Source organism: Gymnoscopelus braueri, assembly GCF_963280865.1.
Source record: "Gymnoscopelus braueri genome assembly, chromosome: 3".
Lineage (NCBI taxonomy): Eukaryota > Metazoa > Chordata > Actinopteri > Myctophiformes > Myctophidae > Gymnoscopelus > Gymnoscopelus braueri.
In genome coordinates, this window is record NC_137612.1 from 57,588,843 (window position 1) to 57,615,748 (window position 26,906).

At 41.9% G+C, this 26,906-nt stretch overlaps 1 protein-coding gene across 2 annotated transcripts in view; it reads left to right on the plus strand.

The window, feature by feature from the left end:
• The first annotated feature begins 18,337 nt into the window (after window positions 1–18,337).
• LOC308082872 (fibulin-2-like) overlaps window positions 18,338–26,906 on the plus strand; it is a 110,600-nt gene continuing 102,031 nt past the window's right edge. The window contains exons 1-6 of one of the 2 annotated variants that reach the window (XM_080424937.1): window positions 18,338–18,566; window positions 19,946–20,147; window positions 21,126–21,248; window positions 22,967–23,451; window positions 23,914–24,226; window positions 24,976–26,137. In XM_080424937.1, the coding sequence (XP_080281063.1) occupies window positions 18,526–18,566; window positions 19,946–20,147; window positions 21,126–21,248; window positions 22,967–23,451; window positions 23,914–24,226; window positions 24,976–26,137 (2,326 nt within the window). In that variant the 5' untranslated portion in view covers window positions 18,338–18,525. The remainder of the gene's footprint in view (window positions 18,567–19,945; window positions 20,148–21,125; window positions 21,249–22,966; window positions 23,452–23,913; window positions 24,227–24,975; window positions 26,138–26,906) is intronic. The other variant, XM_080424936.1, reaches the window with a different exon arrangement.

Consider the following 26,906-nt stretch of genomic DNA (forward strand, 5'->3'; position numbering starts at 1 on the left):
AAGAACGACTTATTTTAGTTCTACTGGATCTCTCCTCCACTAGTCCCTCCCCAACGTTTTATTCTAGTTTTTAATGTGTTGATGAAATTGACAATATATTTAAGTCAACTTTTTTATTTAAGTTTTTATTTAGTTTTCGTCAGTGAAAAAAGTTATAGTCGCCCAAGTTTTTCGTCATAGTTTTAGTCGACAAAATGAACACTCATTTTCAGCCAGGGAAGAAAAGCCTCAATGAACCTGACTGCTGGACCCTTAAGTGTCCAGACAGACTCGCTCCACTGAATTGAACTGCGCGCACATTTCCTGAAAGATGAGACATGCACTCACATGCTAAATAAATACCTGCTAGTTCTCTGAGGCACATATAGGGCTTCAAATGTGAGGGGGGCCGTGGGCGATTGAACAAAAAATGGAATATTTGGACCCAAACTACATACATTTTCTCCGTCGGCTGGAAACCTCATATGTCCAAAACTGTTATTTTTCAGGATTCCAATTCTTCAAAAAACAGCAATAGCCGGCCGGTAGGCTACCCAATTTTAATATACGATGCTAGTGGTGCAAAGCTCAAACATAACCAGTGCCTTAGACATTCTGCACCCCTGGACTTGCGTCCCGGCACCCACTTTGAGAAACCCTGCACTATTACACCCTCATAAGTGCTAGTGCAAGACAAGTAACGGTACAAGACAACACACAGAAGCGTACGGCACTGAGATTTTTGTTTCCGAGCAGTTAGTCCGCTGAGCGAGATGAGCGACCATCGTGTGCCTCGTTATACATCTTCATAGCTATCGGCACAAAGGACTGTCTCAGTCTTTTGGTTGTCTCCTTGGCCCTTGGTGAAGATGAATCTATCATTCCCAGTGGTGGAAAAAGTACTCAAATGTTATCCGCAAAGTAACTAGTAACTAAAGTTTTCAAATAATTGTAGTGGAGTAAAAGTGCAATATTTGCCTCTGAGATATAGGTGGACTGACATTTTCACCGAATAAAAGTATGCTTTCACTTGAAAATGAGGGAAAGCAAAACGATAGAACTAAAATGATAAGGTTTTTGACCGAAAAATTAACTTGGTTTTATGTCTATCTTTTGACAGTACAAAGACATGATGCTAACAGTCTCACACAAACTTTTGCTAGTGGATTCATGAAATGGTTCTTATTTGTTTATTTCAACACAATACAGCCAGTAAACAGTAAAACGGTAGGTGTTTGAATGCCAGATGGAGGGATTCTCCAGGCGACCAGAATACTGTCATTTAAAGAGCTTGTCCAACAGCACTGATATTCTCCCAGACTTATCTTCCTTTTAGTCCCAAGGTAAAAGTCAGAGCATCGCATCTGGAGCTGTTTATGTGCAGCTAGACTTCCTTGTTCAAAGGATATTTCACTTTCAAATGTTTGGGGTCATTTAAGCAGGTGTTTCTCAGTAGAAATGTAAGGATTCATAACTGCTTGTTCCTTGTGTTGTCTCATTCTCAAGAGCTGAAAGCAATGCCATTTTCGTTTGTTTGTTTTTTTTGTTTGTATTTTTACATTTCTTAGAGACCTCTCTCCCTTTCCACACCTAGTTACATTTGGCTACACTGCCATTTGAACAAAAGACAATGTATTGGACTAAATATATTCGGATATATTTATATATATAATATATTCGAAAAAAAAGGATGAGAAAAAAAGAAAGAAGCTGAATGTTTTTGTTCACAGCACAGATGAGTGGCTTACACATTTGGCCACGCTGCAAACAAAAGACTATTGTGTAGTTAAATAGAATTGTTGCAATGTGATGCATTTGTTTGACTTTTTTATGGTCCAAAGCACTCTGAACTACTATTTTCTAATATGAAAATAATATAATATATTAATATTGTATTTGGCCTCCGACCCCATCTCTCTCTCTCTCTCTCTCTCTCTCTCTCTCTCTCTCTCTCTCCCTATATATATATATATATAGCAAGCCGCACACCATCATTAATCCAACCACATCCAACCAGTTTCATTAATCCAACCAGTTACAGTCACATTATGTTGACAGTCTAGGCATTTTGACAATTCTGCAGGTACAATATTATCATATATATTATAATAGGAAGCCTAATGTATGTCACACTAGCCGATTCATGCTAGCCGATTCAAGCTAAGAAGCTTGAAGACCTGTCGTCCACTCTGCTATGTTTCAGCCCCAAGTTTGAATTGGTGTTTTCAGCCTCCTCTGGTGGACAGACAGGTTGACATTACATGTCACGTCACATAATGTTTGTACATAGCATTTTCAAACACTTTTTAAAAGTGTTATTTATTTTTTCATTTGTGAGCTTGAAGCAGGACATTAATTTAACAAAGGAAAGAAAGGAGAAAAAAAAGACCATAATGGAAATGGTAGTCAATGTTTCAATGTTTTTCAGGCCAAGGACCCCTTAGCTGAGAGAGAGATGAAGCAGGGGACCCCATAATAGGCTCTATGCACAGCAGCCATATTATCACTTCCTTCACAGGTGTTACCAATGATACTAATGAAGGCTCTGTTCCATTTAGTGTAGCACAGTAGTTCTCAGACGTTTTAATTTCCACTACCCCCATAACTCTGAGAGTTACACACCCGTAAGGGTCCATTTGGAACCCCCTCAAGGAACCATGAGGGTCCCTGGACCACACTTTGAGACTCCTGGTGTAGCAGAGTGTTTCCAGTGAGTCAATATGCACAATACCAGCACCCTGACTCTGTTTGACCAGAATGGAACAGAGCCTTCATTTGTATCATTGGCAACACCTGTGCATTTCTTCACAACATGGCTGCTGTGCATAGAGCCTATTGTTTGACAGCACTATTATCAGTGTTGCGAAAAACAATGTTTCTTGTTTGCTTGCTTGTTTACACATCATCTATTCTATTAATATGTTGGATTCATATTTCCAGTCATTTAACCTCTTAAACCCTCAATACGTGGACCTTTGGCTCTGCACTTGGTCTGCTCTTTTTCGTTGCCGAAAATAGCCTAGATCAGCTATTTTGTGAATAGGGATGCTAAGGTTCAAGTGGTTCATGTAAAAAAAGTTATAGGGGCGGCCATAGCTGAGTGGTTAGTGAGCCCGCCTATAGGGAGCCAGAGGCCCTGGTTGCCCCAGGTACGATTCCAGGCCACGCCAGCATATGTGTTGATGCAATGAAATTTGTCCCTGAGCAAGACTCTTAGGCCCTCATTGGAAACAAGCCCGCAAGGACTTTCATGAACGTCCTGTTAAAAGGAATTATCCTTATCCTTACGGTTACAGAAAGATTTGGTGTCCACCCTGCAGTAACTCTGAGGACCCCCTATAGGGGTCCCCCCTGACTCCCTGTTGAAGACCACAGTATTATAGCATACAGTTGCTGTCGGGTGGAAACCATTGTTTTTGTTATTATTATTTTAAAATCTATTAAAAATAGTGAAAATAGCTCTAGGAGCGTTCATTTATGGATCTGGGTATCTGCTGGACAATAAGCTGTTCATTTCATATGAGTCCATAGAGGATAGAATCATCATTCAGGGGAATTGTCTGTCACCGCTGACATGCACGCACGCACGCACACACAGCGGCACACTGAGTCATGTGACATGATAGACACATAAGGACTGTCCAAATAGTTGATGAATCAACAGGGCCCAGTCTGTCTGTCTGTCTGTCTGTCTGTCTGTCTGTCTGGCTGGCTGGCTGCCAACCCTCTGTACCACTATGCACGTTTGAGCTCAGCACACTCTTTACAAGGGCAGGTGTAAAGCAGAGCATTCAGGGTCCCTCAGGGTCCCCGAGGGTCCCTGAGGGTCCCCACCCCGCTCCACAGCTGTATCTGTGCTCAGAATCTGAATCAGAATCAACTTTATGGTCACATCACAGGTCTACATGCAGGTGTAAAACAGTGGGTGAAATGCACGTTTTGGTTATTTCCATAAGAGAAAGGGAAGAAGAAGAAAGTGGGCAAGGGGGAAGAGAGCGAGAGAGAGAGAGAGATCAAAGTGGGTGCCGGGACTAGCCTGATTATCATACTGAAGCTGCATGGAGCTTCCGGCGGGGTCTATGGTCTGGAACCAGGCTATGCCGGGACGCAAGTCCAGGGGTGCAGAATACTTATGTGATGATATTTGTCACTTCAGTTTAACTACGTAGACCCTCTATACTTAGTCAAATGGACCTGAGTTGCACTGTACTTGATACGTTCTTTTTCCATCTACACCAAAAATAGCAGATCTACAAGCTCTGTGAGCTCACAAGCTATTGTGAGCTATATTTGGTGAGTGTTCCCCCCCAGAATAGGGACGCTGGAGTTCAAGTGGTAAAACGTCATGTATAACGTCATTTTCAATCTGTCCTAATGTCTCAATCTTTCCTCGTGACATACTGTATCTTGGGGGCAACGATTTACATATTTACGTACTGTAATAGTATGCATATACCGACATAAATGTAGGTGCCATAAAGTAACAATGTAATTCAAGGCCATGGATGAAAAAGTTATTTACAGGGGTGCCCTGAACAAAAAAAGTTCGAGAAACACTGGTACAGTGTTGGATATTGTATATGTTGCACATCTTATTTATATACAGTATATATTCTGTCTTTTCTTCTTGCCACCATACTGATGGCGTTGCCTTGACTGTGATGATGTCTTTCCATCCTTTCTCTCCTTGCCCTGTAGCCGTTTTTTTAACTGCTGTACTGTCTTTGGCGCCTGATTACCCCCCCAGCGGGATCAATAAGGGTCATATCTTATCTTATCTCATCCGTGGGGCCCCCACCCTGCTCCACAGCTGTATCTGTGCTCCCTGGGGCTCCCGGGGGGCCCGTTTCAAAGGCCTGTGTGTGTGTGTGTACCTGGTGGGCCCCCCTGCCCCCACACACATCACACTGAGACTCTATAAATCTCACCCATGCGTTGAGAGGACAGGCTTTTATAGCTGCTCTGAAAGCCCCGCGCTGTCGCTTGCAGCAGACGCAACATGTACCGTATGCAGTGGTGGGAAAAGTACTCAAATGTTTTACTTGAGTAAACGTATCAATACTGCAATGTAGAAATACTCTGTTAAGTAAAAGTCCGGAATTCAAAATGTGCTTGAGTAAAAGTACAAAAGTATAGGTATCAAAATGTACTTAAAGTACCACAAGTAGGAAGTACTCATTATGCAGAATGTCCCATTTCGCAACTTTTAAAATGTATGCAAATCTTTTGAAAATAGCAGATCTACAAGCTCACAATGTGTCGCGAAGCGACGCATTGTGAGCTTGTAGCCGAAATGTAACTGATGTAAAATGTAGCCGAAATGTAACTGGTAACACAAATGTTCTAACAATTGTAGTGGAGTAAAAGTACAATATTTGCATCTGAGATGTAGTGGAGTAGAAGTAAAAGTATTGATAATTGGAAATACTCCAGTAAAGTAAAGGTACCTGCAAATTGTACTCAAGTACAGTACTTGAGTACATGTACTTAGTTACTGTATACCACTGTATGTCTGCACCCATCTGGTAAATGTAGAAATACTACAATGCAGAAATACTAAAGTCCTGCGTTTAGTGTCAAAAAATATATCGTTTCTGTCAGACAGAAACCTCTTATCTCCATATTCTAACTTTTTGTGTTTTTTCATAAATTAACGCCCTACTTGATCATACTACAGCGTCACACAAAGGCATCAAAAGTAGCAGATCTACAAGCTCAAAACGCGGCGCGAAGCGACGTGTTTCGAGCTTGCAGATCTGCTACTTTTGCTATTGTTGAATTTTAATCCTGAAAAGTAACAGTTTTGGACATAATGAGGTTTCCACCCGACAGAGACGATATACTTACAGTACCAAAGTAAAAGTGCAAAAAAAAATTGTAGATTGGCTATTTTCGGCAAAGAGATTTGGTGTAGAGGGAAATAACGTGAGCAGTGTAGAGCAGACCTCTAGCATTGAGCGCTGGGGGACCCAAGTATAACAGGGTTGGTTTTAACTAGAATAGATGCTGCAACAAAAGATGAAGAAAATTGAGTACAGATGCATCTTATATAGGCTGTTATCTAATAGTAGATGAGAGTGATCTAATCTTCCCTTTGTTCCTCTGCCCGGTGTCTTATCTATATGATAATGATCACACACACACACACACACATGCACGCACGCACGCACGCACGCACGCACACACACACACACACACACACACACACACACACACACACACACACACACACACACACACACACACACACACACACACACACACACACACACACACACACACACACACACACACACACACACACAAACTCGTGTGATCTGATTAGAATGTTGATCAGGACACTGAGTGACACCCTGACATAAGGAAAGTGTAAAGATTGACTTGTGCGCTCGTTTGCACACGTGCGTGCGTGCGCGTGTAATTATTTCATTCACTCTTATTTTCATTATTTTGAACCAAGCCAAGCAGACTCACTTGCTTTTCAATGCAGCTTTGCACACGCACTCCGATTACATTTATTGTTTTGTTTTAATGTACATTGTGTTCGGGTCACATAGGTGTGTGTGCTGTGCTGTGCGTGTGTGCGTGCGTGTGTGCATGTGTGCATGTTGTTGGGGAGCCCCTAACCTAAGACAAATTTATAGCATAATGTGATAGACAATAAAGTTTTTTTATGTTGGTTGGATGTCTACATCCCCCCTCCCTGAAAACAACTGATCTACAAGCTCACACAACATCCTTGTATACTGTACATAGCTGTTACTATATGTAGGCCTATCGTAGCTGTTTTCACTATTAAATATGGCTTAAGTGGTTCATTCATGTACTTTTTTGTAAGTGTGGTGATCCCGTAAGTCTGGGAGAGACACCAAATTAATGTGTTGGGGTCTCGAGATGAAAAGTTTGGGAAGCACCGGTACAGAGCCCTGTGGTCACTCCGCTCAGTGAAGTGTATACATAGGGTTTAAGTGTTTAAGTAGGCAGCCAGCAGGGTGAGTAATGCTTCTAGACACACACCAGGGCTTGTGTTTGTCCATGTCATGACCTTAACGTTTATGAGCTGCATGCGACAGCCTTGACAACACACCACTGACACACTGACACACGTTTACAAGAGTCTTAACAACACACCACTGACACACTGACACACGTTTACATGAGTCTTAACAACACACCACTGACACACATTTTCAAGAGTCTTAACAACACACCACTGACACACTGACACACGTTTACAAGAGTCTTAACAACACACCACTGACACACTGACACACGTTTACATGAGTCTTAACAACACACCACTGACACACTGACACACGTTTACATGAGTCTTAACAACACACCACTGACACACTGACACACGTTTTCAAGTGTCTTAACAACACACCACTGACACACTGACACACGTTTACATGAGTCTTAACAACATACCACTGACACACGTTTACAAGCCTGACAAGTTGATTCTACAGGAATTCTATTGAATCCCCTCGAGGGCCCCTGAGGGTCCCCAGACCCCAGTTTGAGTGGTTCAAGTGGTTCATAAAAAAACCTCCATCCTCCTAATTAGCTACAATGTTGAGTGACAAGTCACTCTCTCTTTTCTTTTTCTTTGTTCTTTCCTCATGGTTGCTAGGCCAAACAAACCACCATGTCTCTCACCATGGGACGGCCCGGCCCATCATGGGATAATCCCTGCATGCATGCATGCCTTGAGCAGAGCAGAGCAGACTAGAGGGGGAACTCTTTGTTACCTCCTCCTCAGTGGTGTAGAGTAACTAAGTACATTTACTCAAGTACTGTACTGTACAATTTTGAGTTTTTTTTTTTTCACTTTACTGAAGTATTTCCAATGTTCTGTACTTTTACTTCTACTCCACTACATCTCATGGGCAAATATTATACTTTTACTCCACTACAATTATTTGAAAACTTTAGTTACTAGTTACTTTGTAGATTTTGAATCAATTATTATTACAAAACATACATTACCCACTTCAGCCCTATAAACATTTCCGATGTATAGCATTGTGAGCTTGTAGATCTATTTTCAAAATATCTTAAAATGTTATACATTTGAAAACTTGTGAAACGGGACACACAATGCATAATGAGTACTTTTACTTTAGGTACTTTTAAGTACATTTTGATACATTTTGTGCTTTTATTTTACTCAAGTAACTTTTGAATGAACTTGTAACAGAGTGTTTCTACTTTGCAGTACTATTTATACTTTTACTTAAGTAAAAACCTTTGAGTACTTTTTCCCACCGCTGACTCTTTTGTTACCTCCCCCTCCTCCCCCTAAAAGAAGAATCCTACACTCTGCTGCTGCTGCTGCTGCTGCAGGTCCCACTAGATGCGTCTGTCTGGCCGGGCAAAAAGTTCACACATCTCCACTTGGGACCTGCTGATCTTTGCTCCAACACACCGTATCACCGCAACACCGTGGGAACTCAAGGTAAAAAAACTAACTCATGCAAAACAAACAAACAAACAAACAAACAGACACACACATGTTAACTGACATTGTTGTGGGATTGTCGAGTTGATCGATCATTGTGATCAGTGAAACATCTGCCCCGGACACGCTGTTACAGGCAGATGTTTCCCTGATCAATGACAATGATCGATCAACTCTTTGCACACTTTAGTTGCTGTATCCGTTTGTTTGTGCGTTTTATGCCCACTTTTAATCTCGATGTATTAGGCTACTGTTGTCAGGCTGTTATGCCCAGTTTTAACTTCTACTAAACTTGTGTTATGTTATATATGATCAATGTAGGCTATAGTAGCAATGCCATAATGTAGAAATACTCCGTTACAACTTGTAACGGAGTATTTGTTACAAGTGAATGTCCGGTGTTAAAAATGTTATTTGAGTAAAAGTACAAAAGTATTGGCATCAAAATATACTTAAAGTACCTAAAGTAAAAGTAGCCTACTACAATGTTTGAAAATAGCAGATCTACAAGCTCACAATGGTGTGTATATGCGACGCATTGTGAGCTTAGATTGTCTATTTTCAAATAACCAACATTTAAATAGGGATGAAGTGGTTGTATAATAAAATGTATATCTGCAAAGTAACTAGTAACTAAAGTTTTCAAATAATTGTAGTGGAGTACAATTACAATATTTGCATCTGAGATCAGATGTGGAGTAGAAATAAAAGTACTGAAAATTGAAAAACTCCAGTAAAGTACAAATCCCTCAAACTTGCAGCAAATATTTATTTTTGCATCAGTCTGCAAGTCTTTGCGGCTATAACCTCAATATATCAATTAGAAAGTATAAATGTTGTAAATACATAGGTTTGTGGTAGCAACACCACTTTAATCATAGTGAACACTGTATATTTAGGTACAGGAGTATTTTTGTTTAATATTTTTTGGATTATAAAAGTCGTTTCTGGGTTCAAACAACTAAAGACCATGATAATAGCCTAATGCAGGAGTGACACAAAGACATTAAACTGTCATATGGAAGTTTGTTGTAGGAAAACAAACACAAAGCAAGTATATTGTTATTATATGAGTGACAATCAATGGATGGAGGAGGGATTCTGGGGTTACAACGAAACTGGTGACATGTCGAATTCCGTGACTCCAGAGGGTCTATATGTATGCCTATTTTCAGTGGTGTAAAGCAAGTACACTTACTCAAGTACTACTTAAGTACAATTCTGAGGTACTTTTACTTTACTGGAGTATATCCACTTCTACTTCTACTCCACTACATCTGAGAGGCAATGTTCTGTACTTTTACTCCACTGCAATTATTTGACAGTTACCATTTTTCTTTTAGATTTGGATTATTATTACAAAACATACATTAACCACTTCAGCTCGGTACAGATCGTTATGCATTTTATACATTTGAAAACATTCTGCATAATGAGTACTTTTTACTTTTGGTACTTTAGGTGCATTTTAATACTTTTGTACTTTTACTCAAGTCGATTTTGAATTCCGGTAGTGATACTTTTACTTAAGTAAAGTGTTCCACCACTGCCTATATTATATGCCTCTATTCAACTTTGATTTCTGCCTGTTTGAGTTTTGTTTATCGCAGGAGTCTTCAACGTTTTTCAGGCCAAGGACCCCTTAGCTGAGAGAGAGATGAAGCAGGGACCCCCACTACATATTGTATAAAATTGTGTTGCAGATTTAACTTTTTTTCATAGGTTTCATAGCAGCACTATCATCAGTGTTGTGTAAATTCATGTTTTAAAAAAAATATGTAATCAATGTGTATTTTCAGATAGGCCTATTTAACCAATTAAACACTCAATACTTAGTAAAACTTGACCTGGAGGCTGTTGTTGTAGATCTGCTATTTTCGGCAATTTATTTATGGAAATGGTGGCATGATCTCCGGTTAGGTCAGGTTACGTATTATGTATGACTGTGTTGTTTGTCTTTTGAATAAAAAACTAACAAAATAACTAATAATAATAACAATAATAATAATAATAATAATAATAATAATAATAGCTGTGCCAGTTTACCTGAGATTGATTTAAACATTTGTATTCTATTCAATTTAATTCATTTAATTATCAGGGACAGTGTATATCAGTCGTGGAAAAAGTACTCAGATATTTTACTTAAGTAAAAGTATCAATACTGCAATATAGAAATACTCTGTTACAAGTTAAAGTCCAGAATTCAAAATTTACTTGAGTAAAAGTACAAAAGTGTTGGTATCAAAATGTACTTAAAGTACCGAAAGTAAAAGTACTAAAATGTTTGAAAATATCCGATCTACAAGCTCACAACGTGTCGCATCGCGACGCGTTGTGAGCTTGTAGATCTGATATTTTCAAATAGCCTAGGTATAAAATAGGGCTAAATTGGGTAATGTTTTATAACGATAATAATAATAATTTATATCTGCAAAGTAACTAGTAACTAAAGTTTTCAAATAATTGTAGTGGAGTAAAAGTACAATATTTACCTCTGAGATGTTAGTCGAGTAGAAGTACTGAAAATTGGAAATACTCCAGTAAAGTAAAAATACCTCAAAATTGTACTTATGTACAGTACTTGAGTAAATGTACTTAGTTACTTTACACCACTGGTAGTCCCTGAGCAGGCATGTATGACTGGATTAGTTTTCCTCACAGATTAAGGGTGCGTTCGAAAATACAGCACTGAGCGCACTGGCCAATACAAACTAATAGGCGAGTGTGCTCCGGTGCGTCATTTTCGAACGCGCCCGAGTCATGCAGCTATTTCTCTCAGAATGCAAACTAAAGAGAAAACTCGCTTTTTATTCCACAGCGACCTCTGGAGTCACAAATTTCGACAGGCTAACCAATGCCAGTGTAACAGCGCACGTAAGCTTAGCATGTGAACTATTTCGCAATAACTGCGCACTAACTTTCACTGCGTGTTGTAATAATGGCTGTCAGCAGGCCGACTGTTTATATTTTGACAGTGTTGTAAAGTAACTAAGTACGTTTACTCAAGTACTGTACTTAAGTACAATGATGAGGTAGTATTTTTTACTTTACTGGAGTTTTTAGTTTCCAATACTTTTACTTCTACTCCATCTCAGGGAAATATTGTAGGCCTACTTTTACTCCACTACAATTATTTGAAAACTTTAGTTATTAGTTACTTTGCAGATATACATTATTACATTATGAAACACACATTAACCACTTAAATTTAGCCCTATTTTCTACAAGCTCACAACGTGTTGTCAGCTTGTAGATCTGAGCCTTGTAGATCTGCTATTTTCAAACGTTTTAGTACTTTTACTTTTGGTACTTTAGGTACATTTTGATACAATACTTTTGTACTTTTACTCAAGTAAATTTTGAATTCCTGACTTTTACTTATAACAGAGTAGGCTACTTCTACATTGCAGTATTGATACTTTTACCAAGTAAAACATTTGAGTACTTTTTCCACCACTGCAGACACCCCCATAGAAGATTTGTGTTGTCAAAATGTTTCAAAAAATATTTTTGAAAATAGGAGGTGTGAGCTTGTAGATCGTCGATTTTCAAATAGCCAATATAGGGGTTAAAGTGATTTTGATGCTATAAACTAATTTAGCTTGGGACCACCTGGAATCCCCTCAAGGACCCCTGGGTGTCCCCAGACCCCACTTTGAGAACCAGAATAGGATGCTGGGTTGTTGGCGATCACTTCAAAAGAAGGAAGTTGTCACATCTGTAGAGGAATGTAGACTGTTTTCAAAACACTGTTTCGGGAATGATTAAGAATTTGCCTGTTGATTGATTGATTGATTTTGTGTGTGTGTGCGTGTGTGCGTGCGTGCGTGCGTGCGTGCGTGCGTGTGTGTGTGTGTGTGTGTGTGTGTGTGTGTGTGAAATGGGTCTCAGCTTGTCTCAGATGTAAGAAGGGGGGGGGGGGTTCGGTCTCCAAGGAACAAAGGTTGGGACCCACTGATATAAACCATATAGACTGTCAGTGACTCTCAGCCTTATCTATATGAGCACTAGAAAGGGGCGCTCCACTGAGCACAGATCTTCACCAGGCTGGGTTGCCTACTCAGGTCTGTGTAAGTTGCCAGCCATCAGGACCTGAGGAAGCTGTGTGGGAAATCGACTTTCTATTTTATTTCCTCCCTCATTATTCAAGTTCATTCCTCCCCACACACATTTCTGTGTGTTGTCACTGCTGTTGTATCCTACTGGCTCACCTGCCAGTGAGGAGCCCCGACTGGGAGGACGCAGGGCCTATACTGAACACGGGTCAATATTGTGTTCATAGACGCTCGACAAAGCCAGATGCAACGCGATGGAGGAAATAGTGTTTCTATGACATCCGGTTCGGCTTTTCGCATGTGTGGCGCCCCCTGCAGTTGAAAGCACGTTTTGAGGTGCGGTCCATGGAGCAATTTGTGATTGATCAGATGCTGGTGCCGTCATGATATAATTATGGCATATTCTTTAAGAACTAGGCCAAACAGGATGGAATATCAAAAACCTGTTTGACACTCGACTCCTGAGATTGTATCAAATTTGGTGTAAAAATACATCATGTTTCTGCAACAGTGACATTGTTTTAGCATCTGTGATGCCATTGACATTTTGCGTCGAAGACAATGCCAAAATGGGGCGGAAATCCAGTCAAGTGGAAATGTGTGTGGCCGATATTGCATCAGGGAATCAGTTGAAAATAAATTGTTATTGTATGACCTATGGGTTCAACAGCTATGATGCCAAAATGAGGCAGATTTGGAAGAAATGTGGGGTGGAGTGTCTTAGAGATAAGGATGTGAGAAATTGTCAGCTGGCCCACGGAAACGAGAGAGAGAGAGAGAGAGAGAGAGAGAGAGAGAGAGAGAGAGAGAGAGAGAGAGAGAGAGAAATATATAAACCCTCATATAAACCCCCCCCAGGGGGGGGGGTTTATATGAACATTGAAAAAAGGTGAAAGTGAAAAGGAAATGACAGAATGGAGTGTTGCCATGCAATTCCAGTCTCTTTGACTATTGAGTGCATGTTTTATTAAAACATCTTGCTGAAAAGCATTTTTGAGACATCTCCAGTCCGCTCCACCAGATTATGTCATCTCCATAATCAACCAGCCCCACACGTGTGCCAAAATAAATAAATAATCTGCCGCAATTATTTTCAGCAAAGCAAAGCCCCTTCTAATGAGCGCCGCTCAGGGCAGATCGTAACTGTAAGATTGTCATCGTGGCACAATTATTATATATATATTGTTTTAGATCTTACTGACAATCATGGAACATGGCAGGAATATAATTGAAGTCTTGGACGCTTTCCATCTGGACACTTTTTTTTTTGGACCGACGAGCCGTGAAAGGAGTTTAGAAAAAAGCATTTGGGTGTTTGATGTTTAACCCATTGAGACCGGGAAAGCATCTGTCACTTTAGACGTTAACCACTTTTACTTTTGGCTATTCAAAAATCAAGCAGATCTACAAGCTCAAAGCACTCTTAGATCTGCTATTTTTGAAAAATCTTGAACATTTTTGTGCAACTCTTTGAATTTATTATTTTTCAAAGCGAACATTTGTAACTCAAATCTTTGCTTCTGGGGGATTCTACAAATGTCTTCTAAATCCTATAATTTCTTTTTCAAACGAAAGTTGCTATAATCAGTTCTCAAACAGTTTCATGTCAAGGACCCCCAAAATTATATGTATTTGGCCGCAGACCCCCATCTCAAAATATGTTGTTCCAAGGACCCCCCCCAGAAGCAAAGATTGGAGTTAAAAATGTTCACTTTAAAAAAATATATATATTCAAAGATTTGCACACATTTTCACGATTCTTTCAAAAATAGCAGATCTACAAGCTCATAGCTATGAGCTTGTAGATCTGCTATTTTTGTGCTTACACAGATGCGTTCCCGGTTTCAGTGGGTTAATGAGATGGACGATGTTAGATTTCTGTACGGTTCCCCATGGCGGTTTAAAAAGAAAAACTAGGACTCGCAGGAGGAGAGAGTCTGAGCTCAACTGTGATACCAGATGTGTAGCAGGGACCCATGCAGCAGCTATGTGTTCAGGATATGACAGGCCTCTCACTTCCATGCTGTCAGGGGGAAACCTTGTATGTCCATATCTCAGCTTTTTTTAACGTTTAACCCATTCAATCCCGGGAACGCATACTGTGTCATTTTAGATTTTTAGCCATTATTTTAAACTTTGAGCTAAAATGAGCAGATCTACAAGCCTGTGGGCTTGTAGATCTGCTATTTATTTTGTAAAATCGTGGAATGTGTGCAAATGTTTGAATATATATATTTCTTAAAGAACAGATTTGTAACTCAAATCTTTGCTTCTGGGGGATTCTACAATTGTCTTCTAAATCCTAGCAGTAAAAAAAAAAATCTTTTTCATGTCAAGGACCACCAAAATGATATGTATTTGGCCGTGGACCCCCACCTCAAAGTATTTGGTTCCAGGGACCCACAGAAGCAAAGATTTGAGTTACGAGTGTTCGCTTAAAAAAATATTTGCACACATTTTCACGATTTTTCAAAAATAGCCCAAAGAAATGTAAAATGACACAGATGCGTTCCCGAATTGAATGGGTTTATTTTTTCTTTGTCTTTTTGTAAATGAATACCCTAATTCGTCGTACAAGAGCGTGGCGCTAAAAGACGCTAACATAGCCGATCAACACGCTCAAAACGCGCCACGTCGCATTGTGAGCGTGTTACGACACTATACGATACGATAATACTTTATTGTCAGTTCACACTGAAATTTGTCTTGCGACCCAGCAGCCATGTATGTGACACATAAACAGTACACACATTTGACATGACACAAAAAACAAAAATACATTCATAAAGATGAGAGCAATGGCCTAAAACTCCTGATTAAGCCTCAATGTCGTCTGATGGACAAAGGACCTCTTCAGTTTGACATTATTGTTTGTTGGAACACCAACATACTTTGTTGTTGGCTTATTGTTTACCTAGTTTTGAAAAAAAAGAAAACGTTTTGAAAGTGAAAATTCAAGTGGTTTGAATGATTTATTTTATTGATTTATTTAGCACATATTGTAAAAACAATACAAAATACAGTACACAACATATAAAAAGGAAAAATGCCAGGAGGCGGCAAGAAGCCCAGAGAGCTTATACGAGGCCTCTACCATGTATAACACAATAAAAAAACATTAATAGAACATGATTTGCAAACAACAAATTAGCCAACGATGTTGGCACGCATGATTAAATAGAATTACACATGACATGATTGCAGTATAATTGTATAAACATAAAAAATTACAACTTTAAGGAATAGTTCACCCTTTTTTTGTTTTTTTTTTACGCATTCCTAAGGCAATAATTTGATGACCCGGTGTATTTCCGTTAGGAGACACAAAGAGTCAACTTTGTGTCTCCTCCTGATACATTAGCATCTTTCAATCGGTCATCACATTTTTGACACAGGAATGCAACAAAAACAAAAACCTCTCCATGAATTCAATGCTTCATGGGGTCTGTAATTGATAGAAAATAAGTATATTTTTGGGTGAACTACTCCTTTAATTGAAATACATGCTTATACCTCATCACCAATGACAAGATTACTGATGATAATAATTAGCCAACATAGTTGACATATCTGATTTTACAGGGTGTCAAATCCATAGTGCAAACAGGGAATAGGCAAAAATACAAGCAAACAAAAAGGTTTGTGTGACAATGTGTGACAATGAATGTCACAGTATGTGACCTGGTCAATCAGAACATCCTTCAATTTGTTCTTCTATAAATGAAGTGAAGAAAGTTGTGTACCAGTAGAGTTTAGTACGTGTTTGTGTGTGTGTGTGTGTGTGTGTGTGTGTGTGTGTGTGTGTGTGTGTGCGTGTGCGTGCGTGCGTGCGCGCGTGTGTGGGGGGGGGGGGTTTATATGAACATTGAACCAAGGGGGGGGGTTTATATGAACATTGAACCAATGACAAGTATTAACAAGAGCTTTTGACTAGAGGCACGGTGGCGCAGTCGGTAGCGCTGTCGCCTCACAGCTAGAAGGTCCTGGGTTCGATTCCCGCCGGGGGACGCTGTGGGTGCTGGGGGCGTGTCTTCTCCTCCGCGTCATCAGCGCCCATACCCTAGGTGGGGTTGGCGAAAGGGCCTACTCTGTGTGGAGTTTGCATGTTCTCCCCGTGTCTCCTAGGGTAGTTAATACCCTCACAAAAACATGTAGTAATCCTGGTCACTATACCGCCTCCCCCATGACAGCCGGGGCGCCTGATGGAGGGGAAGGGAACTGGTTGGAATAACGTGTTCCTTCCACGCGCTACGTCCAACCAGGGAAACTCCCCCCTGTCAGGTGACAAGAAGGCCAGTTGGCTCTCATGCCTGAAGGAAGCATGAGCTCGGCCCTGGCCTCCCTACTGTGGGGGACAGGTGTAATACTGGTGTAGGGCTGGTGTAGCGCCCAGGATCACTTAGGAAATTGGCACCGGGTGAAAAAAATGGGTTACAAAAATCGCGGGATAAAAAAAAAAAAAAAAAAAAAAAAAAAAAAAACAAGAGCTTTTGACTAAATAGTAACCAGTGGTGTAAAGTAACTAAGTACATTTACTCAAGTACTTAAGTACAATTTTGAGGTACTTTTAGTTTACAGGAGTACTTCCAATTTTCAGTACTTTTACTTCTACTCAACTACATCCCAATCATTGTACTTTTACTCAATTATTACTACAATTATTACATTTGTTTTAGTTACTAGCTACTTTGTAGATTTTTATTATTATTACAAAACATACATCACCCACTTCAGCCCTGTATACATTTCGGCCATACATTTTGGATCTACAAGCTCACAACGCATCGCAATGCGACTCATTGTGAGCTTGTAGATCTGCAATTTTCGGGTTAGCCCTAACCCATTTGAAAACTTGAAATGGGACATTCTGCACAATGAGTACTTTCTACTTTTGGCACTTTAAAGTTGTACAATGCAGAATCACAAATAACGATTTTTAGCAACCTCTGCTGGTCACTACCGTCACTGCATACAATTTCCGTAGTCCTCGATTACCCAGAATTCCATTCGTTTTCACCGGAAGCCGGAAGCGTTTCAAAAAGCGATCTTTTAATTGTTTTATACTATCTACGGATCGTTTCTCTTAGCCAGTGGAGCATTAGTTACCATGAGCTGTGCTTTCTTTTTCGATCTTCCAATCCTACATTCTCTTGAAATCAGCGTGAGGTTCCTTTTTGTTATTAGCGCGGTAGTTCCTGGCCAAACAGGAAACCGTTGCGGTATTTCCTGGCCGACGTCATGACGTCGGCCAGGACGTCGGCCACGACGTCATGACGTTGGCCAGGAACGTCATTTTCCCGGGAAAGTCCCCCCAGTCCACGTTCAATAGAAAATATATAAATAAAAGGCTTCCGGGGGTGAAATTCATGGAGTGGGTGTAGTGAAACTTTTGCCACTCACAAAAGATATACAATTTAACTTTAGTTTTGTTGAAAACGTTACCTAGTATGCCTTTAAGTACATTTTGATACCAATACTTTTGCTCAATAAAATGTTGAATTCAGGACTTTTACTTGTAACAGAGCCTTTCTACATTGCAGTATTGAGTACTTTTTCCACCACTGATAGTGACTACACTAGAACCATTGGAACACTGCAAGCCCCCCCGTCCCCCCACACACACACAATTCCTGAAAAGTTTTTTTTTTTTTTACATATACGGTTTCCACCCCACAGCAACGATATGTAGGCCTCTCTCTCTCTCTCTCTCTCTCTCTCTCTCTCTCTCTCTCTCTCTCTCTCTCTCTCTCTCTCTCTCTCTCTCTCTCTGTGTCTCCCCCTTCTCCCTCCTGACATCCCCTCTCTCCATGTTCCAGGTTGTGTGTGTGTGTGTGTGTGTGTGTATGTGTGTGTGTGTGTGTGTGTGAGTGTGTGTGAGTGTGTGTGTGTGTGGGGAGGTGATTGATGAAGACAGAGACTACTGGAGGAAATCCTTGAGGACAAAAAAAACAAAACCTGGCCAAACGGAACGGCGTCTGATCTTCTCCTCTGATTCGCTCCACGCGTCCCTGGGCGGGCGCCATCATGCCTCGTCTCCTGAGAGCTGAAGTGACGTGGTTTTTGAGGTATATATATGGGCTGTGTTGTCATCATGACATTTTTACCCGGCGATTAATTGTCATGCAAATACTTGCGAGTAACCCGTTAAGACCGGGAACGCATCTGTGTCATTTTTAGATTTCTTTGGCTATTCAAAAATAGCAGATCTACGAGCTTGTAGATCTGCTATTTTTGAAAAATCGTGAACATTTCTGCAAATCTTTGAATAAAGCGAACATTTTTAACTAAAATTTTTGCTTCTGGGAGGTCCCTGGAACAACATATTTTACAAATGTTCGCTTTAAAAAAAAACGTATTCAAACTCAAAGATTTGTCTAACTTTCGCGAAAAAAAAAAGCAGATCTACAAGCTCATAGCGCGGCAGAGATCTGCAATTTTTTGAATAGCCAAAGAAATCTTAAAATGACAAAGGTCTTAATGGGTTAAAAATGTAATTGTGTGTGTATTTTTTTTCTTTTTCGTGGCTTTCACAACAATCTGCACAGGACCGATACGACAAATAACTTAAAACATAATAGAGTACAGAAGTCCTGACGTCACTCGTCCATCCCCTGGTTCGTAAAGTAATTTCTCTATGGAGAATAACATTGGGTCATCATAGAATCGTCTCATATAAGAATTGTGGTCCAAAAATAAACAAACGGTCTCGGCGATATTGTCAGTGAGGAGGCTCTGTATCGTTTATGATAGTCAGTCAGTCATATTTGAAACAGTCTGTTTCTGGCGAAGATTTTACTAATTCGTCGGAAGTAACATTAGCGTTTTCTCACCGTCAGTTGATGGTTCATATCCATAAGAGTAAAACCGCCGGGGTCATTTGTTTATTTTTGGAACACAGTTCTTATTTGACACGATATTAAACACGTCTATGGGAATTCCGAATTTTCAGTACATTTACTCCTACTCCACTACATCTCAGAGACAAATATTGTACTTTTACTCCACTACAATTATTTGAAAACTTTAGATACTAGTTACTTTGTAGTTCTGAATTATTATTACAAAACATACAGTAACCACTTCAGCCCTATTTGAACTTTGGCTATTTGAAAATAGCCAATCTACAAGCTCACAATGTGTAGCATCGCGACGCATTGTGAGCTTGTAGATCGGCTAATCCCCAAAAATGAACACATTTGATACATATTACCTTGTGAAACGGGACATTCTGCATAAAGAGTGCTTTTACTTTTGGTACTTTAAGTACATTTTGATACTTTTGTACTTTTACTCAAGTAAATTTGGAATTATGGACTTCACAGAGTATTTCTACATTGCAGTATTGATACTTTTACTTGAGTAAAACATGCAAGTACTTTTTTCCACTACTGATATTTTGTAATATGTATGTGTCTAATATTTTCTGTCCAAACCCCCCCAAAAGGTGCTGTGTGCCTCTGGTGCTGTGCCTGGGTGTGTGTGTGTGCCAGAGGGACTGCACCGGAGCAGACTGTCCCGTGTTGGACAACTGCATCGAGGAGGTGCTGGTGAGCGGAGAGTGCTGCGCCTCCTGCGTCCACACGGGGTGCACGTGTGAGGGCTACCAGTACTACGACTGTGTCAACGCCGGCTTCAAGAACGGCAAGGTGATTGATTGATTGATTGATTTACTGATTGATTGATTGATTTTGATTGGTTGCATACTTTATTAACCCATTAAAGGAGTAGTTCACCCAAAAATGGTATTCCCAAGCCAATCATTTGAAATTGGCGGAGTATAGGAGACTCCGCTGGTCATCAAATCATTGGCTTAGGAATGCGACAGAAACAAAAAAAAAAAAAAAAACAATCCTCATGAATTCAAGGCTTCATGGGGTGTGTAATTGATAGAAAATAAGCATTTTTGGGGCGTGAACTACTCCTTTAAGACAAATGCCTTCTAAATCAATAAATACCTTCTATCAATGTAATAACATGCATAGGTCAAGCAAGTAAGTAAGTAAGTAAGTACATTTTTATTTATATAGCACTTCTCACAGAGAAAACTCACAAAGTGCTTTACATACAATAAAAATACAACAATTAAAAAGAATAACAGCAGCACAGACTGTACAATAGAACAAAAACAATCTAGGATATTCCGCGAATGCCTGTCCAAACAGAAGTGTTTTCAAGTGGTTCTTAAAAATGCCCACAGACGCTGCAGCACCTGCAGAAGGGCGTTCCAGAGTCGGGGAGCTCCACCCTGAAAGGCTCTGTCAAGTGGAATAATATAATAATGTGCATTTGTCACAACACCATCCTCATACATGAATACGCATTGGTGCACAGACTCTCCCTCACTCACACACACGCAGACGCACCCGCACGCTCGCACGCACGCACGCACGCACCGCACGCACGAACTCCACACTTCATTAAATTGTTTCTCTTTATTACTGTCCTCCGCCATTGTTCTCTCAATACTCAAATAACATTTCATTTGTGATTTCCAATTTTGAAGGGAAAAGGTGCTTCTTTATTTTTCCAGTTTTGCAATAACAGTTTTTTATATACTAAAGCTGAAAAAAGAATGTGCCAATATGTGCGCTAACCTTTCCCATAAAAACCTTTAACCCCTTCAGGTTCCGGAGGGAGACTCCTACTTCGTAGACTACGGCAGCACGGAGTGCTCCTGTCCAGAGGGCGGGGGTCGGATCGGCTGTCACTTCATCAGCTGCCCCGACATTCCAGCCAACTGCATCGAGGTGCTTTATTATTATTATTATTATTATGAAAATATAAATTTAATATAAATAATAAGTATAGTATAAAACAAGGTCAGGTGAGCTCCCTCTGGTGTTATGCCTATGGGCATCACTCACTCCAGAGAAGTAGTTTGAAAAGTTAAAAAAAAGAATATCGTCTTCGTCGGGTGGAAACTTTCAAAGATAGCAAAAATCGCAGATTGACAAGCTCAAAACACGTCGCTTTGTGATGCGCTTCAAGATTGTGGATCCGCTACTTTTGGTACTTTTGTGTGACGCTGTAGTATGATCAAGCAGGGCATTAATTTAGGAAAAAAACACAAAAAGTTAAAATATGGAGATAAGAGGTTTCTGCTGTCCGGCAGAAACCAGCTTACTACATTTTTTCGCTTTTGCCTTTTTTTCCCATAAATCAGTGCTATTGAACACCGTTTACATCTGTGTGTTGATTAAAAAAATATTGAACCAATGAAAAGTATTAAAAAGTGCTTCTGACAAAACCAGCTAACTCCATTGGATCCTCAAACTTTCTGCTAAACCAGCTAAATCCACCAAAGGGGGGTGGAGTTAGCTGGTTTTGCTGACTCCAGGCTCCACCCCCTTTTGACCCCCAGCCTCATTGTGAGCTTGGAGGTCCATTCAGCTGTTCTTATCAAACCTCCTAACTCCACTTTTTGTCTAGTTTTTGTCATTTCCTGAAAAATTAACATTTTGGAGTTAGCTGGTTTCTGGTTTCGGACAGCAGAGATATATTGTCTTATATATCGTCGCTGTCCGGCGGGAAACAGCAAACTATTTTTTCATAAATCAACGCTATTGAACACCCTTTACTTCTGTGTAAAATCAAATGTAACCAATGAAAAGTATTAAAAAGTGCTTCTGACAAAACCTGCCAACTCCATTGGATCCTCAAACTGTCCGTCAAACCAACCAACTCCCCACCCCCTCTCCACTGCTGCCGTGCTGTGTGCCAGAGTGAGTGCACACACTGACACTCACAGTGAGGAGCTCTGCTACGTGCGGAAGATAAACAAATTCTAACGAGGCAGGGTTTTTTCCCCCGTAGTCTGTTAAAACTATGCAGTGTAGCCTACCTGTTTATCAAGCTTATCACTGACGCTAATGTTATGAAAACAAGTAATTCTATTTCTAAAATCTATGAAGTGTTTTCTGAGGAGAGCAATGTGACAAGAAAGGAGTTCATAGCATTTCTCTCGCTTGTTCTACTGAAACTCCAACTCTGTGAAACCCTCTTTGCAGAAGTTATTGTAATATTTAAAGTCCTGTTTATTATTGTAGGCCTATATAATAAGTGTCATGAAGCATCAGGGTATTAACTCACACGTTGTGATGCATTGTGAGTTTGGAGATCCATTGTCAGCATAGCCCCAGCCCCCATTTGAAACCTCTCCCTCCGCAGCGATTGGAGCTATTGTCAGCTGTTCGTGTTCGGACAAAACTCCTAACTCCACTTGAGCTGGATTTGGGTAAAGTGGTGATAATATAATGATACATGCAAGTATCTGACAATATATAAAGTCACTATACCAACTTTGATGAGGCAGTATTGCTTTGTTTTAAAAATAAAAGGTTTTCTTCATTTCCTGAAAAACTTATATTTTGTTTTTTCATTTCCTGAAAAATTAGCGTTTTGGAGTTAGCTGATTCCTACCGGACAGCAGAGATATAATATTAGAATGAAACATATTCCCTCCCAGGTGTTGGAGCCAGCAGACGGCTGCATGCAGTGCGAGCGCATCGGCTGCGTGCACGGCGGACAGAAGTACGAGGCGGGCCACTCCTTCACCATGGACCCGTGTCGGGTGTGCCACTGCCCGACCGACGGCGGCAAGCTCATGTGCTACCCGGTCCCCGACTGCGACCCGTCGCAGCACAAGCCCGGCGTCCACACGAAGCCCGCCTCGACCACGGAGGGGAACGCGGCGGCCACCGCGCACGCCGGCCCCCCGTTCGGCTTCGACCGAGGAGGCCACTCCAAACCGCTACGACCGGCGGCACCACCGGCACCGGCTCCGGTTCCGGTTCCGAGTGGCGGCAACCTGCCGCTCTTCAAGTCGGCGTCCGCCATGGATACCGAGGAGATGGAGGACTACGATTACGGTCCGATTACGGAGCTTCCGGATCTGTACCACCCCGAGCCGCCGTTCTTCTACCCCAGCCAGTCGCCCTCCGCCGACAACAGGTAAGAGTCGGGACCGGACTATAATCGTTAGTATCGCTTATCGCGGTAAAAAAAATAAGCTCACCATATCGTGGAGATTTTGATTTATCAAGAAATTGTCCATCGTCATACATACACTGAACGTGAGTTGGCTCTGCACTTGGACCGCTATTTTCCCATCTACATCAAATCTCTCCCATCCACGCAGATCTACAAGCTTACAAAGGATCGCAACGCGGAGTTATAAGCGTTTTTTTTTATTATCGTGATAATATTGATAATAACAAATTATTTTGGCCGCAATAATCGTGACATACATTTTTTTCCCCAAATAATCATAGTTGAATAAAAAGCACAATATTTGCCTTTGAGATGTAGTGGAGTAGAAGTATAACAACATTGGAAATACTCCTGTAATGTAGACCTCAAAAAGTACAGTTTTTTGTAAAATGCACTTAAGTTACTTTCTGCCACTGCCAATAGGGTCGTCTTCGCCACACGTCACGGCTCCACGGGAACGGACCTGAGCGCTCCGCTCCAGGACATAACCGGTCCATTCCAGGATATGACCGGTCTTTTCCAGGGCTTGGGCCGAGGAGGAGGCGGAGGAGGAGCCAAGCTGGAGTTGCGAGAACGACATGGATTTCACGAGCACGTGTTGTCCACGGGCGGAGCGGAGGAGGTGACGGGCGGCCCCGCTTCGCCACCGGACCACCAGAGAAAGGCGCCCGGAGGGAGTTCCATGCGCCAGAACAACAGCGTCGGTACCTCTGTCACTGGGCAGAGAAACACGCAGGTAGGGGGTGGGGGGGGGACCATTATGGACTTTGATGGTACAATTATAGTGAGAGAAATAGTCACGGTTTCACCATTATCACGGTCATCGTGTGTGAATTCATTCTGCAAAATGGATGTATAAAGTCGGCACAGTTGCTGCCTTTTAAAAAACACAAATAATACAGTAGCCATATAATATAGTATCAAATAATACTGACATAAATAAAAAGTATTATCTCTTTGGAAGTAGCTTCGATATCCAGGCTTTTATTTTCCTTCTCGTTTTGCTCAAAAAGAAAGCCTGGACCAAGCTGTTGACATTTCTGGCATAGGAAGTGGGAGTCAACCTTTCATTTCCCCAACCAACCAGAGTGCAGTGGGCGTCGCTCCAAATGTTGTGACGTCAGGGCTCTCAATGCTGCACATTGGGGGAGGGGGAGAGGCGCGGAGCGGGGCGGGGGCGGGCGCATTGATCGGTGAACCAATGGGATGTTTTCTCCTGAGATTTTGAATCCGCCCCTCTAGACCAGATATCAGACGCGCTGGTGCAGGCTACTTTGGAAGTAAATTCATGTTTAATGTTTAAACATCTATACAGGCTTCAGGATCTCTGACCGCAAGGCTCTTCAACTGTATTACACAGTAGTATCTTCAGCTCTACATTTATTTTGGCACTTATGTAGAGAATTATGTTTTGTGTCTGGATTATGCAGAGCCCCTACAATTAATTGATTGTGTTAATTTTAATTGTCCTATCTCTACACGCAGAGCCTACCGCACAACGCAAGAGCGTCAGAGAGCCTTGCTCGCCCCCTGCACCCTCTGCGAATGGCGGAGAGCGAAATCAAACCACAGACGGTTAGTCAGAGAGGAGGGGGCCACAGCGCGGGTTTCCCCATAAACCGAGGCACGGCGAGTCACCCCCCGCACAGAAGTTCAGAGACTGCAGTGCCTCCTCCCCAAAGACCCCCTGTGAGTAAAACGCCCGCACAGAAAGCATCGGACGGTATAATACGCCCCAAACACCCACCGAGCGCCGCAGAGAGTAACATCTACGCCAGTGTGCACCCGGCGAGAGGGGGCGGCGACCGGGCGATACCTCCACTCTACCTTTTGACCCGCCCACAGGCCGCTGGTCCGCTGTACTCCCACGGGACGGATGAGGCGCTGGATGTACAGTATACCAGCGAGGAAGACATGGGCGAGGAAGACATGATGGAAGAAGAAGAAGAAGAGGAAGAAGAAAGCGTGGTCATGCTGAAAAACGGAGAAACGGCCGGAGGCAGGGACGTGCCCTACGTTATAGACCCTTTGGGTGACCACCGGGAAACCGCCGCGGTGCTGCTGGAGCAAAGCTCCGGGAGGACGGAGATGATGCCCACCACCACGGCCAACGTCGTACCGACCAGCACCGCCAAACCCGCCAGCACCGCCAAACCCACCAGCACGACCAAACCAAACACAACCACCAAACCGACCACAACCACCAAACCGACCACAACCACCAAACCGACCACGACCACCAAACCGACCACAACCACCAAACCTACCACAACAACCAAACCAACCACAACCACCAAACCTACCACAACCACCAAACCGACCACGACCACCAAACCTACCACAACCACCAAACCGACCACGACGACCAAACCGACCACAACCACCAAACCGACCACAACCACCAAACCGACCACAACCGCAAAACCGACAACCACTACCAAATCCACCACGACCGCCAAGACGACCACCACGACCGCCAAGCCGACCACCACCACCGGCACCGTCCGACCGCCGCCCAGGGTAAAGGTAGACCTCCAGGGTGAAGAGAAGCCCCAGATACAGCTCAACCTAAACGGCGGAATCTCTGAGAAGGCCGCGGAAGAGGAGAAGAGAGACAGCTCCGTCTTCCTGCTCAAGCCCGACAGAGGTGAGTGAGAACATGTTCTCCACACCGACCGCCCCATTTTTACCATACAACTTATTTTCATTTATAGCGAATGCGAAGTCCTTGAGCCAAGCAGTTGCCTCCTGGTCTGCTGTGTTGGAGTGCGACTAGTCCTCCTTTCAGTCTTTGTAGAGGACAAGCTTCAATGATGTGCTCCGTTGTTCGCTGCTCTCCACAAGCACACAGTGGGCTATAGGGCTGCTGCCCCATTTGTGAAGGCTGGCCAAGCAGAGGCCATGTCCGCTCCTGAATCTGTTGAGGGTTGACCACTGTCTCCTTGGGGGGTGGGTGCCAGGGACCTGTCGGGTGGGGTCTGACACAAGGCGTTTGTTTGGGACCTCCTTTACCCAAGCTGACTGGATGGTGAAGTCAGCTGGTGGGGTGTTCTTCCAAGTCTTATGGAAGTCGAGTCTTATGGGTGGGTTGAAGATATGGATTTGTAGATGGGGTTGTAGGTACAGTATCTACATGGATTCGTACAGTAGATGGGGAGAATCTTTGACCTTTTTGAAGCATCCTTTGAGCAAATGCTACTCGCCGGATATGTGGAGGCTGTGTTTGATAAGACAGGGAGCCAGGGGAGCAGCTGTAGACCATACACTGTGAAATCATCAGTATGTTCATTTAAATATGAGAGGGTACAATGTTTAAATTGTTTACATTTGCACTGTGATTTTACTTACACAACATACAGTGAAATTGTAATATAATGTACATCTCTATATCTCTTACATACAGTATGTAAGAGATA